The sequence below is a fragment of the Callorhinus ursinus genome, unplaced genomic scaffold (genome assembly GCF_003265705.2).
Source record: "Callorhinus ursinus isolate GAN/ISIS: 27379988/994484 unplaced genomic scaffold, GSC_fseal_2.0 scaffold7, whole genome shotgun sequence".
Lineage (NCBI taxonomy): Eukaryota > Metazoa > Chordata > Mammalia > Carnivora > Otariidae > Callorhinus > Callorhinus ursinus.
This window is the reverse complement of record NW_027397069.1, coordinates 61,759,416-61,774,372: the sequence shown is the minus strand read 5'-3', so window position 1 is coordinate 61,774,372 and position 14,957 is coordinate 61,759,416. Positions and strand designations below refer to the sequence as shown.

Below are 14,957 nucleotides of genomic sequence, written 5' to 3'. Positions count from 1 at the left end.
GGGAGTGGGGGGGCACCCCATCCAGAACAGGATTGACAGGGAAGAACAGGCCAGCACGGAAGGAACTCAAGCACTATTTAAAAAGATCACAAACTCAACAATCAGGTGAAGCAGAATGAACAAAAGAGAAAAATACAGAACTTTTTTTTAAAAAGGCATATGTCTAGGGCCCTTGGGTGGCTCAGTCAGTTAAGCATCTTAATTTTGGTTTCGGCTCAGGTCATGATCTCATGGTCATGAGATGGAGCCCCAGTCCTGTTCACGATGAGTTTGGAGCCTGCTTGAGATTCACGCTCTCCTCTCCCTCTGCCGCTCCCAGCCCCGGCTCACACATGCGTGTTCTCTCTCTCTTTCTCTCTCTCTCAAAAAAATATAAATAAAAAGGCGTAAGCATAAGATATAAGAAAGCACCAGAGTTATTGGTAATGTTCTATATTTCTTAAGCTAGGAGGTAAGCACAAGTGAATTTATTTTATTCTCTTAATTTTATACATATGTTATAAATATTTAATATGTAGCTAATTTTTAATTATTCTAAAAACAAAGGAAAATCAGGTAGCTTTGTGGAAGCTACCAACATGAAAAGAATTTGTGACCTTGGAGAAAAAAATTAATCTACAAAAATGTTCCTCAAACTTCACTATTACACTGATCCCTTTTAAAGAGAACAAAATTGTCATTAACCCCTTAACCCCTCCTCCCCCACAAAAAGCCCTCTGACTCTGAGGACTGTGTTCTTGGACCCCATGAACAAGTTTGAGAAACAATTAATTAGTTCATCTTAATTTTTAAAGCATATGTCAATTTTAAATTGCCACAGCATAAATTTTTGACAACAAAGAGAGATCTCATCTTTATAACTGGTTAACAAATATTTTTAGAGTATCATCAAAGTATAAATCTGAAATTTAAAATTTTTCATGGAACTTTTCACTCCCAAGAAAACATCCACAGAGCCCAGGGTGCACAGACCCTAGTTTTAGAAATACCAAGAAATCTGGAAGAGTTGCAGTTATAAGACCAAGTTCCAACATGCCTTTTCAAGGAGAAAAAGTAATGGTCAATAAACCTGATAACTTAAGATGAAATAATATCTTCGTATATATGCACAGAGGTGTATTTATGTATACTACTTACTGTTTGCTAAAGTGATACTGTAGAGTCAACTAAACCACACATCCAGATAAACCAATGTCATACAGTATGAGTCAGCTAGAACTGTTTAAAAATAAAAACGGCGCCTGGGTGGCTCAGTCGGTTAAACGGTTGCCTTCGGCTCAGGTCATGATCCCAGGGTCCTGGGATCCAGCCCTGCATCAGGTTCCCTGCTCAGCGGGAGGCCTGCTTCTCCTTCTCCCTTTGCACCTCCCCCCTGCTTGTGCTCTCCTGCTCTCTCTCTGTCAAATAAATAAATAAAAATCTTTTTAAAAATAAATAAAAACAAAGTAATAGGCATAAGACATTAATAAGCATGATGTTAATGAAAAATGGAAATAGTGGGGTATTACAAGGCATCGATAAATTATTTGTTGAATCTGATTGGGTGGTTCAAGTCCATACTGTACTGTTACTAAGAGTTTCACATCCTCCTTTCTGATCACCCACTTCCAGTAGAATTTCACTTCAGTGAGTCCTTTAAAGATCCTCACATAGGCCCAGGATGGCCAACACTGGCTCTCTTTTCCCACCCACCAATGGAACCACTGAGAACCCTACCCAGGTTGGCACCATAGCCCATTCACCTTCCACAGTGCCTCTGTGACTTGCTATTTCCTTTTCCTTCACAAGTCTGCAACCCAAGACTGTAGAGACCCCTCATTTCTGTCCTAGACGGGCTTCTCCGAACAGTTTGCCCCCATAAGACAGTGTTAGGCATGATGCCCTCTCAACTTTGCTGATCCTTCTCACGCTGTCTTTGTGCAGGTTACTCACCAGACATTCTGATGCTGTCTTTATATGGAGGGCTTTTGATCCCTGCTATACTCCTTGCACATAATCTGTTCTTCCTCACACTTGGCATTGTCGAGCACCTCCAGTGTCAAGCCTGGGGAAGGCCATGGTTGTTTGATGAGTTCTCAAGAGTTCCAGGTTATGCCTTACACCTCTTTACACTCTTTACCCAGCCTGCTTAGAAGAATGCCTGTCACTTAAAAGTCATTCCCTTAATGACTGCAAAAGCACTTAGCAGTGAAAATGCTTATGTCACATAACACAGCTGGACTTTTTAGCTAAATTCGATTTAATATTAAGTCAAGTGGAAACTCAATATGATCATCTCTTCTTTCCTTCACTACTTTCCTCTCCCCTCAAAATCAAAGCACCTCAGCCTGTTTTGTTGGAGATTTTAGGGAACATTTTTAAATGGGTAAGAACATGGGTTTCAAAATTAGATAGCTCTGGGTTCAGTTCCAGCACTTGGTGGCTGTGTGAACTTGTGCAGGTTGAGTAACCTTGCAGAGCCTTGGGTTTCTAGGCTATAACATAGGAATGGTCACAGTCCCTGCCTCAGACGAATATTACCATAAGTACGTGAGAAAATGCATACATGTGCTTTGGCAGCCTTGGTGTCTGTTTCGTAACAATAGGAAAGGCAGGATCACCACTGTGGTAATGTTGTAGGCACATCTCATCTGTCAACTTATTCACGTCACTGGAAGCACCCACGCTGTAGGTTTCCTGTAGCAGTAGGTTACAGGTGAGGAAACAGCAGAGAGGTTAAGCCACTGGTTCATGGTCACACAGCTAGTAAATGCCCTTAATAAACATGAACGACTTTTAAATGTTTGATTTAATGGTGTAGCTCTTCATTTCTGGCATCGGTCTGTACTAACTCACTGCTCCTTTTTCCTTGCAGGTGACTATCCAGCACCCAGAGCTGTCCTCACAGGCCATGACCATGAAGTTGTCTGTGTTTCTGTCTGTGCAGAACTTGGACTTGTTATCAGTGGTGCTAAAGGTCAGAAGGCATTTCCTTCATTTTAGGTCTTTAAAACCTGTACTATTTTCTCACGTTAACCGTGATTTATGATTTATTTCCTTTAGGAGGCTCGTTAACCGTGATTTATGATTTATTTCCTTTAGGAGGCTCTCTACAGACAATGGAATCGCTGGGTTCTTTGCAACTGTTTTGTTTTATTATTAATATTTACTAGTACTAGTATGGAATATGCATAAAACTTTATGTAGTATTTTGTGGTCACCAGCATTCTAGCCAGAACACTGGTAAATTAAACTGCAGCACATCCCTAGGATGCAGCCATTAAAAATAACGTATAAACGTTGGGGGAAGGTATCCGCGAGGCAGTGGGAGTCTTGGGGGCATCAGGTTGCTTCTCAGACATAGCCTTGGACCCACCTCCCTCCAGAGCCCCTTCCTTCATAAGGCCCGGGCCTGGGTAGAGGTTGGTGGGAAAGGAAACATGATTACTTGGGTTTGACTTTTTGTGGAAGAATTGTTGTTTCGGAAAAAGTCAGGAGACTTGGATTCTAATTCTGGGTGGAAGCCCAATTCTCTGTGACGAGGCTCTGACGCAAGAAGGAGCCTGATGCCTAGGAGAAACTGCAAGAATACCAGAGGGGCTGAGTAGACGTTGTGGCGCAGAGTTAGGGAGCGAGAGGGCTGACAGGCGGGAGGGCCGGTGGCACAGGGATTTGCCATGTGTATTTTGTTCAGAGCAGAGTGGGAACCCACTGAAGCTTTTTTAAGCAAAGTGATGCAATGATCAGATTTGGTTTTCAGGAGCTTATCCTGGCTGCTTTGTGGAGAACAGATATAATGTCTGAAGTTTAGGGACTATGTTTTTTCACTTTCGTATCTAAGAGTAAAATGACCCTGTGGAGACATAGGATATTTTCAATAAATGTCTTTTTAATTAAAAAAAAGAGCAACAATATGTGTAATATTATTCTGTCCTGTAAAGTGAAAAGGAAAAGAAAACAAAGACACATAGTAGGTACAGGGAAAGGGCGGTATTTTTCTAAAGGCGATGGGTGATATTAGAGGTGACTGTTATTTTCTTTTTCTCCCGAATTTTCTGTATTTTCTATCACTTTAGTAATCAGGAAAAAAATTAGGTATAGCCTTGTAATGCCACTTGTTTTGTAAACTACATATCTACTAGAGTCAATTGGAAAATAGAAATGTAATTCATTAACTGTCTTTGTGAGGTTGTTTTGTTGGGGGGTGGGTAATACAAAACTGTATGAACCAGTTATTTCTATCAACTTGTCTAGTAAAACTTTTATCAACACAATTTCTACCAGCGGGGGGGGGGGGGGAATCAGAGCAAAATAAGTCACTCCCCAGCCTACTTTTTTATACTCTTGCCTCGTTGCTCATATTTACAGACAAAACATGTTTCTGTAGTCTGAATTACTTAATTAAGTACCTTAATTTTACCTTTTACATTTTGTGTATGGACTATAGAGAAGGTAAAACTATTTCATAGTAATGTATTTATGTGGTACAGTGTTAAAGTTTTGATGATACTCAAGAAAATTAGCAGTTGTTTTGATAATTCTCCTAAACTTTTGAGAAACACAAACTTAAAAAGAAAACTTCCAAAAACACAAACTAAAAAAGAAAACTTCGGGACATACAATCTTCTCTTGTCACGTTATCTATGAAGTGTATCCTTTTTTATGAATATTATCTCGTGAAGGAAAAGACCAAGTATTTCCCTAGATAAAAAGTTGGGAAGATCTGTGTGTGTTAATAGCTCCCTGTATTTGATCTGTGTGGGGTTTGTTTGTTTTGGGGGTTTTTTTTGCATATATATATTTTTTTTATGTAAAATCAATTAGCCAACATATAGTACATCATTAGTTTCAGATGTAGTGTTCAATGATTCATCAGTTGCATATATGATCTGTTTAAATATACCATCAGTGCTTGGCTCTTGCCAGGCTTGCCTCTTTTCTTTTCTGCCTTCTTGCAACAAATCAGAGTGTACGTACCCAGGTAGGGTTTGTAGGTTAGTGAGAGCTCCTATGTGACTTGTCACGAATGACTCTGGCCATGGATTTCCTCCTTCTGCAGAGGGCCCTTGCCTTGTCCACACCATCACTGGAGATTTGTTGCGAGCCCTTGAAGGACCAGAAAACTGCTTGTTCCCGCGCTTGATTTCCGTCTCTAGCGAAGGCCACTGTATCATATACTATGAACGAGGGCGATTCAGCAATTTCAGCATTAACGGGAAACTTTTGGCTCAGATGGAGATCAATGATTCAACCAGGGTAAATCTGCATGTTCAATGCTGAACAGGGACTGAAGCCACGAGACTGATCGACTATCTTACATTAAATGATTCGTGATAGAATTTCTGGTATCCGAATAAATAAATGTGTGCTGGTTTGTTTTTTAAGAGATTATTTATTTATTTGAGAGAGAGAGCATGAACAGGGTGGTAGGGCAGAAGGAGAGGGAGAAGCTGACTCCCCGCTGAATAGGGCGGGGCTTGATGGGAGTGGGGAGTTGGGGGGGTACCCTGAAATCACTACCTGAGCCGAAGGCAGAAGCTTAACCAACTGAGCCACCCAGGCACCCCAAATGTGTGCTGGTTTTAAAAGCATGTAAATTCATGTAGATGGATGCTTTGAAAAAACCCAAAATTAATTTAATCTCAAGTAGTTAACTCAGGGAATTAGGTTTTTGAGATGATAGCTTTTGTTTGATTAGAGGTCAGAGCCCTAAGGAGATTTTTCTTCGGCTCCTTTATAAACTGTGCTGTACCCCCTGACATTAGAAGTGAGTTTATTGTCAAAGAATCTTACCTTTAGAGCCCCAGACCAAAATTACATGTACCAGATTGCCCTTCACTCATAAATGAATTGTAATTGTTGGCTTATCATTATTAAAAGCTGTTTTAAAATATGCTTCCACCATTTGTTCTGGAAGTCTTGACATTGTTAAGACTTCAGGACTTAACAAAACATCATGTTCCTTAATTCTCAAGTTCCTCCTGAATTAGATTGATAATATTCCCTTTGGGACTTCTGTTATTTTGTAACCTTAATTGGTTTTAATAAGACCCCTTGTTTATGTAAGAACGCTGATGAATTCCACATTGGAAATGCTGGGGACTGGACTTCAGGCAACTTGGACCGATGGCTAAAAGTAGATAATAATTACAAGGGAACTGTGTCGAGTGCTTTTCAGTAAATGAGCTTTGACCAAATGGGAAAAGCTGAGAGAAATTGTTGTTTTTCTACCTTTTCTGAAGGCCATTCTCCTGAGTAGCGATGGCCAGAACCTGGTGACCGGAGGGGACAATGGTGTGGTGGAGGTCTGGCAGGCCTGTGACTTCAAGCAGCTGTACATTTACCCCGGATGTGACGCTGGCATCAGAGCAATGGACTTGTCCCATGACCAGAGGTGAGCCCCGTCAGGGGGAAACGTAAGCACGTGAGGGCTGTCGCTGAAAGTTCTTTACGTTCTAGCACAGGTGAGATGTGCTGTGAGTAAGATTCCAGCACCCAGATGGAAGAAAGAGGAGCAAAGGGGAAATAGAGGAGGGGAGTAAGTGCCCTAAGAAAGGAGTCTGGGAAGAAGAAAACAGAGGAAAGAGAGTAGGAGGGGGTGGGGGGTGGAAAAAAGAAAGGAAGAAACGGGTCTGAGGAAGAACAGGCACATCCAGACACTGCTCAAAACAGAATTATTCCCACCAACGTCTCTGTTCTAAGACCCTCACCTTGTCTCAGACAGGACGCCCCGGCTTCCATTCTGAGAAGGAGATCCATGTTTCTCAGCACAGGTGTGTTTCAGCTTGAGACATACTTGTAGCTAGCAATTTCCAGCAGAGCTGGCCTCTGCTTGAAAAGATGCAAAACACTCACCTGTTACTGAAACAATCCCCACCTCCCACTTTCTTATTCACATATTATTTTATATTTTATATATTTCCCTGAAACACTACAATCTTTTATTTTTGGAAAGAATTGACAGAGTTAATTAATTAATATGATTTTCCATTGTTCCTCGGTTGGCAAGAGGATTTTACTATTTCCTAAAACTCACCTTGGGGTTTACTGTAAAGTGAAAAGGATGCTTGGGATATGAAGTCTAAAATTTCTGGATTTAAAAAATTTTAAATTCTATAATCTTAATGTGGTATGTAGTTTCTTCTTTTTGCTGTATATTTAACAGAAATAAGAAAAGCTTATTAACCTTTTCAACTATAGGTATATTCATTATAAAGATACGGGTTTCAAAATATAAATAGTAAGGCTATATCACAAACTTAACAAAGCATCTTCACAATCTAGTAAAATGGTACTGAAGCCTTCAAGAAAAGCAACATAATTTAATTTAGTTTGGGGAAGGGATGTTTTTGATCTGCAGCCCAGCCTCTCTTTAAAGAAAACTTAGGAGGGGGTATTCCAAAATACTGTAGTCCATATTCATGAGTAAATGGGAACGCTTTATTGTGTAATTATGTGTGTATATACATGAGGGTTTCTAAAGTATTTGAAATAAAGTATTTGAAATTGTGTTTTTAAGTAGTTTAAATGTTCTCCCTGACATTCTTACTCATTCATGTATTCACGCTTCGAACACTTGCCACCATCATAGATTAAGCACTACCAAGTACTAAGATTATTGACCCCCTAGGAGCTGAAATAATCATAATAATTGTATATGAGGGAAGCAGGGACAGCATGTCAGAAGAAGGAAGTGACTGACCTTTCTGGAGGCGTGAGGAGGGCAAGAGAGGCTTTATACAGTAGGCATCAGGAGGGAGGGTAGATGGGGAGAGTCTACAGTCACAGTCGTGTCAGGAGTTTCCAAAGAGGAGTGAAGAAAGACGTTGATCAAGTTTCTATTTCTATTCAAATCTCAGCCCTAATTTCAATTATTTTTGTGTCTAATAATGCCCCTGATATGTTGGAGCAGTAGCACACGCACAGAAGTGACATACGCACGTTTAGGATACTTACTCAAAAAGTATTTATCAGATGAGCTGTCTGATCCAAAGCTAAACAGCCCTTGGTCTAGCAGTCCGGGTCTGAGCAGGATTGATTCCAGGTCTCCCAGGAGACAGGAATAAATTGTAAACCTGTGTCGATGACCACAAAACCAAGACCCCGGGGAACTCAGAGATCATGATACCGTCTAGTAGAAAGTAGCAACCACATCAGTGATTTTGCATCACTCTTAACTTCTGTCTCTGCTTTTCCAGGACGCTGATCACTGGCATGGCTTCCGGTAGCATTGTAGCTTTTAATATAGATTTTAATCGGTGGCATTATGAGCATCAGAACAGATACTGAAGACAAATGAAGAACCAAAAGCCAAGTCAAAGCTGAGAGCACAAGTGCTGCATGGAAAGGCAATATCTCTGGTGGAAAAAACTCGTCTACATCGACCTCCGTTTGTACATTCCATCACACCCAGCAATAGCTGTACATTGTAGTCAGCAGCCATTTTACTTTCTGTGTTTTTTCACGACTGAACACCAGCTGCTACCAAGCAAGCTTATATCATGTAAATTAAATGAATTAGGAGATGTTTTGGTAATTATTTCATATATTGTTGTTTATTGAGAAAAGGTAGTAGGACGCGTCACAAGAGACTTTTGACAATTCTGAGGAACCTTGTGTCCAGTTGTTACAAAGTTTAAGCTTTGAACCTAACCTGCATCCCATTTCCAGCCTCTTTTCAAGCTGAGAAAAAAAAAAAAACACGTTTGATACTTTGTACATCAGATGCATCTTATTTAAAGGGATACTTTTATAAAAGTAAAACCTTGTATAAAGAACAAAACGTTTCTTAATTTTATTGTGGAGTTACAACTTGCATGTTCTTTAATCCTGATGTCTTGATGGAACAGGTGCATTCACACTATGAAACAGAAAGATCTGTCCAAGGACACAGCTTGTATGAAAGGGTTGAATTTGGGCTCAATCAGTAATTTTTGACATTTTCACCAAAATATGGTTTGCACTTTTTAATCTAAATTCATCCCTTCTCAGTGAAATTTGCTCATAAAGCATTTGGATACTAAGCCATTATTTGCCATTTTTGCTACTTTATACAAAGAAAATTCAGCCCTACCCTTCATAATTTGAAGACACAGCAGAAAGGGGGCTTAGGGATGAGGTCTTGGTTTTTATTGTATAAATAGGAGTCACGATCGTTAGTTCCATGGTAATGACTTCCCAGCTCCTGGGCATCTCTTCCAGAGTCATCCTGCTGGCTTAGTGTGTGTACATTAGGGGAGGAGAATCTGATGCTAACTATTTTTGGTTTTGTTTCTTGGGTTTTTTCTTTTCCTCTTTGGTTCTTGAATAGCTTAGTTTCTTTAATAACGAGTCAGACTTTATTATAACAATAACTGAGGCTATTCTTTTAGGTTCTTGTGCAGTTCTCACCTAAAGCCACATTCTTAGCCTAAGGCACTTCATCTTTTATGATATAAAATGATGGGTATCAAATGATTTTCCATACCTTGTACTGATCAAGTTATACACCCAGGGGTATATACAACTTTATTCATGTTTCTTCTTTGTATATTTGGTGGCTGTATTGTCATAGATGTACATATTGTGTCGGTAGGGCTATGAGGCATGTTCCAGGAATGTAATTTTCTCAGAATTTATACTCACTTGCAGTCATTTATTTAAAAAGATACAACAAGATAATGGGTTCTTTGTATTGGCACTTTGCACCAGAAACATATCATTATTTATTGACGTGATTACTTATTTGTCATCCACCTTGTATTAGTAAGTTTTAGCACTGAATTCCTTCTTCATTGTTGTTTGTATTTATGATATTCTGAAATTCTGGGGGATCAGCGTAATTATTAAGTTATTCATCACCAGGCTGTAAGCAATATCTTGAGTTTGTAGCTTAGAATTGGGAGGATACTGAACATCTGGAAGACAAGTTCATTTCATCTTGAGATCATGGTGAAATATTTTGGATATATAAATTCCTTAAGCTATTGTAACCATGTTTTATTGCAAAGATGTAAAATATGCCAGATGTGTGTGAGTTGGAAATCAAAAAAAGAAAAATAAAATATGCAAAGAATTCACTGATTGTTTCACATTTCATTGGACACTTCACTGACATGCATTCATTATGCTGTCATACAAGTTTAAGAAATCAACATCACCTCATATAAAGGCCTACAGCATCTCAAAACATGAAATAGAGTCCTAATGAGGTTCCGTAATTTGCTGAAACACGAGCTTCTCTGCTTGAACATCTGGCAGGGATTTGGGGCAACAGTGACCAGAGGGAAACAGCCCTGGGGTTTCTTCCACATAATCCACTTTCTGGATTATTTTTATTTTATTTAAAAGGAACTAAATGCAGGTGATGGTGAAGAGTACAATTGCTTGTTACATTAATATTATCAGATAATGCTGTTCTTATTTGAACCATGCTTTCTAGAATTTGTCCTGGACCAGGCATGACACAGGCAGGGACTGAGCAATCGGCAGGAGCCGCTGCCAGCAGGGCCGGGGCGGTGGTGGCGGGGGGGAGGTTGCCGAGGGGGCTCGGTTGCTCTGGTTCAGTGCAGGCAGTGGGCTGGCAGCCAGGCCGGCCCAGGGAGTGACAGACCTGTAAGCAGGCTTCCATCTGCATACTCCAGACCAAAAGGACAACCAACAGCAGCCCAAGAAAGGCTTTCCCCTATCACTCTCCATACTGTCCCCCAGCCAGACACCTGTCAGTCATCATAAGCCCAGCCGGCTCCCTCACACCAGCCTTCTGGCGGCCCATCAGTCACTCAGTCAGGCTGGCTACCGGTGGCTCTTTAAACCAACTCCCCACTTCTAGAACCATCATCTGAACTGTCACCGAAACCTCCTGACCAGTATTGGAGTCTCCAGTCAGACCCTCCCCTCATACTTCCCCCTGCTGCTGGAGGCTCTGGTGCACCACCAGCCAATCACCTCCCCGATCTTCCCACTGCTGAGCACCCTGCACTGGCTTTCGATATTCTTAAACTCTGGTGGGGGGAAAGCTTGCCTGGGGAGGTTATTTTTAAGAGCGGAAACTAGACCCCCATCCTTCCCAGGTGATTCCAAGGTGGGTCATCCTCGGGCACATTTTCAACATGGCTAATGTGAGGGATGAGATCCAAACTCAGTAACTGAGCACAGAAGTCCTTCGGGAGAGAAATATTACCCTCTCCCAGTACCCTGTACCTCAGGGGAACCCACCTATTTCCAAGTCCCTGGGAACTTCCCTGTGCCTTGAACCCTAGTGTTCTCCCACCCAGAGAGCACCTCATTGCCTTTTCTATCTGGTTGAACTTGTTGCACATCGACCTAAACCAATTTGGTCATGGACAATCTTTTGGCAGGTAAAGGTAGTACCCAAAACCCATGTGCACACTATATTATGATGCAAACAATTTTCAAGACCAAATTCTACCATGTGCGGAGATACCTTTTCACCAGTGTAAAGCCCAGTGTGGGGCTTGGACTCATGACCCTGAGATCAAGACCTGAGCTGAGATCAAGAGTCACATGCTCAACCGACTGCACCACCCAAGTGCCCCTTTCACTAAACATACTTTAGCAGTCAAGTACAAAACCAAGCATAGAACTCTGTGTGGTAAATTCCAGCGCCTTTTTAGATGATCTGACAACCAACCATTTGTGTCTGCTGAAAAGCCGACACACCAACATTCTAGAAGCAGGATCCTATTAACCTTGTGATGCCATCAGAATCCTCCAACCCAATCATTTAGGCATCAGCCTTGGGCACCCAAACTAAGGGTATAGACTAATGGCTTCAGTGGATTCTTATACCTGGTTGTGGAGAGGTAGGAAAGGTCTCTAAAATACTGTAGCCAGTGCATATTGAATTCACACATATTAAATACCACTAATTTCATCAACGAGAGACCATGTATGGCATCCCTTATGCTAATTAAGAGCACAATAATTTCCCCCACTGAAAAGCTGTTCTTAGCATTCACTATTCTAACTTAATAAAAGCTTCTGGTTTCCTTTGGAATAAGTAAGTTGGAGCTCTGGGCCCTGACTTATATTGAGACCTTGCTGATTAAATGATCTGGAGCATAAATCTCTGATCAGAGCAACTGACCACTCCTTAGAATGCAGTATCAATTAGCAGATACTATCATAATGTCTATAGTGGATGTTTTCAAGTAAATTACAACATCATAATACAGCTACCTATTGTTACAGATTCAGCTCAACTGCTCCCTCCTCTGTGAGGCTTTCCCTGCCTGCTGAGTTAGCTTCCTCAAGCCTGGTATGTCCTTCTCATAGCACCTAGTGGTGTATGGTCATGGCTTACTTGCCTCTCCTCTCCGGTGGCTGTGAGCTTCCTGTGCAATGGTGCTCTTTTATCTTGTATCCTTAGGACAGTGTTGGATTCACATAGATTGTCAATAAATGTAGACTTGATGAATGTATGGATAATGGATAAATACCAGATCCATGGGTAAAGTGACAAAGTTGACTGGGACGCTCAAAAGCCTGCCAGTCTACCTCTTCCTACCGCCTGGGCTGCTGTCTCCTGCCCTGCTCTGTGGTCCTCCCAGAGAGCACCATGCTCCAGTCATCACCACCATCATGGGCTTTTTCCATCTGAGTTCAAGGAATCACTGATTATAGCAATTCCCATAGCTATAAAAGAAGGAATAAGTTTTTAAATTACTGCTTTCTACCCACATTTATCCACTTGGGAAAAAGGGGGAGCTGACAGATGATTTGGGGTAAGAACTTCTCCTGGTATTCTGGTCAGTTCGAGCACTGAAGGGCATGAGCCAATAACGGGGCTTCTCCAGAAGTTAAGTTGCCTCATCAGTTAAAATGGGCATAATAGCATCTACATTACATGTTGTTTTTGACAATCAGATTTTGTAACATATGTTTAACCCCTAGTGGAGAAGAGCACCTGGCTCTCAGTAGAGTTCCGGATGGTCACTGCCTTCCACAGTCCAGTGAACATGTTTCATTTCATCTGCTTGGCATCTTTTCCCTATTTGTCTTCTATGACTGGTGGGGAAGGGGTACTTTTCCTCCCTTTCCTGTAATGTGATTTACTGGAACCCAATCCTTGGGAACCTCCTGGACTCAGGTCTGTCCAACCATATCACCTCCATTCTGGCGACTCCAGTGACTGGGCAAGGCTGGGCCGACCAGAGCCTTCCTTGAAATTTGTATATTCTGAAGTGAGGGAGAGAAGTCTTCTCCTCTGGTGTCACTAATCTGTCACTAAGAAACCAGTGACTGCTAGCAACCATGTTCTCTGTCACACAGAAAAAGCCTGTTCACAATAGGTGAGGATAAAGCCATTAGAAATGAAAGATTATGTGCACTCGTCTGCTAGCCACAGCCCACGAGCACCTAAATTGCCCTCATTCTTACAGGTGGCCCAATTCTGGACCCCTGCTTTACTCAATGACCAAGAAACATCCCCCCCCACCTTAATCGATCAAAGCTGTATTTTTGTGCTTGAGATCAAATGAAAGCACCCTTGACCAACACAGTCCCCTGCCCCCAGCCCCCTACCTCTGCTGAAAAAAAAGTGTGACATGATCTACATTTGGTAGTAAAACTAAGCCTCTTCCCAGACTATAGTAGGACCTGGCAATCCCAGGTGTAGGTAAAGATCCAAATGAAATGCCTGCTTTTTTCCATCAACAGGTTCGGCGGTGGGGGGGGGGGGGGGAAATGCCCTTAGCAACTTTGTTCCTAATAACTAAACATCGATGTCGACTAGAAAATCCAGACATAAAAGAGTACCTGCCAGAGTTTACATAAAGTACCACACCTGGTGAAGCTGACACAGGCTGTTACAAATCAGAACAGGGGTTAATCTCAGTCAGAGACTGTAACTGGTGAAGGCCAGGAATGGGGAGCCGGAGTTCCATCTTGGGGTGAGCTAGGTGTGCTACCCGGGGGCATTCACTTCGTGAACATTCATTGAGCTGTATGTTCAGTAAATATTCGTCTACTTTTCCGTGTGTATGTTATACTTGAGTAAAAAGCAGAAAAAATTTAAAATATGCCCTGCCTCACACAGACTCTTGTGACCACTCCACATTTGTTAGGCCTAAGCCTGTCCCAAAGTCAGAGCCAGTGACCATGTCCAGCAGCAGCCTCTTTCTAATGGGGTCTGTAGGTCTGCCCTCTTGGCCGCCCTGTCTTGATGAGCACTGGTTTTCTTCTAATGACAGGCTTGGTTCCAATGCCTTCTCCTCCAGGAAGCCCCCTTCCCCACCCCCAGTTGGTGCCCATCTCTGCGCAGAGGATTGCTCAAACACACCCCTCCTTCTGTACCCATCTCCCTGTCTTCTCACTGTTCACTGACACATATCTTCCCTCACGACAAAACAGCTCGACTGTCGGATTTTTCCTTTTGGTGTCCCGGACATTGAGCACAAAACCGTATTGTCACTGTCATTTATGTGTCTGTCTTTCCCACCGGACTGTGAACCTACATGGTAGGCCCTTGAAAATGTTGATCGAATAAATGAATAAACCAATGAATAAGTAAATCCATGGGTCATGCGGGGGAAAGAAATAATAAACTTGGGATTTGGAGACTTGGGACTGAGTCCAAGTTCCCCTGCTTACCAGCTCTGTGACCTTGGGCAGGTGACGGAATGTTTCTGAGGCTGGGCCTTTCAGGTGGATGATAGATATGGCCTTGGTGCAGGATGTATGCTTTGCAAATTATGAAGCGTTACAGAACTGTGAGGCATTACTACCGAAGGAGGAAGCCCCCAGGCACCAAGTCAAGTGCTTTTTTGACATGGGCAAAACTGATGGGGGAGGGAGGGAGGGACCGTAGAACTTTTTTGATGGAATCTGAGCCCTTCATGGAAGAGGCTGCGGCAGCAGCTTCCCACCACCACATGCAGACATAAATTTGGATTTCAGCTCTGCTTAGCACCTAGTAAGAAAGAGAGATTTTGTTTGGTTTAATTCTGGTTGGTTGGTTTGTTTTTATAATGCCCCTT

The 14,957-nt window shown here is 41.9% G+C and overlaps 1 protein-coding gene across 10 annotated transcripts in view; it reads left to right on the top strand.

Moving 5' to 3' along the window:
- The window catches only part of NBEA (neurobeachin), a 686,692-nt gene extending 676,655 nt beyond the window's left edge, over positions 1–10,037 (top strand). For all 10 annotated transcript variants that reach the window (XM_073894686.1, XM_073894682.1, XM_073894681.1 and 7 more), the window contains 4 exons: positions 2,855–2,956; positions 5,039–5,235; positions 6,222–6,373; positions 8,178–10,037. In XM_073894686.1, coding sequence (XP_073750787.1) covers positions 2,855–2,956; positions 5,039–5,235; positions 6,222–6,373; positions 8,178–8,268 — 542 coding nt within the window. In that variant the 3' untranslated portion in view covers positions 8,269–10,037. The remainder of the gene's footprint in view (positions 1–2,854; positions 2,957–5,038; positions 5,236–6,221; positions 6,374–8,177) is intronic.
- The last annotated feature ends 4,920 nt before the right edge of the window (positions 10,038–14,957 follow it).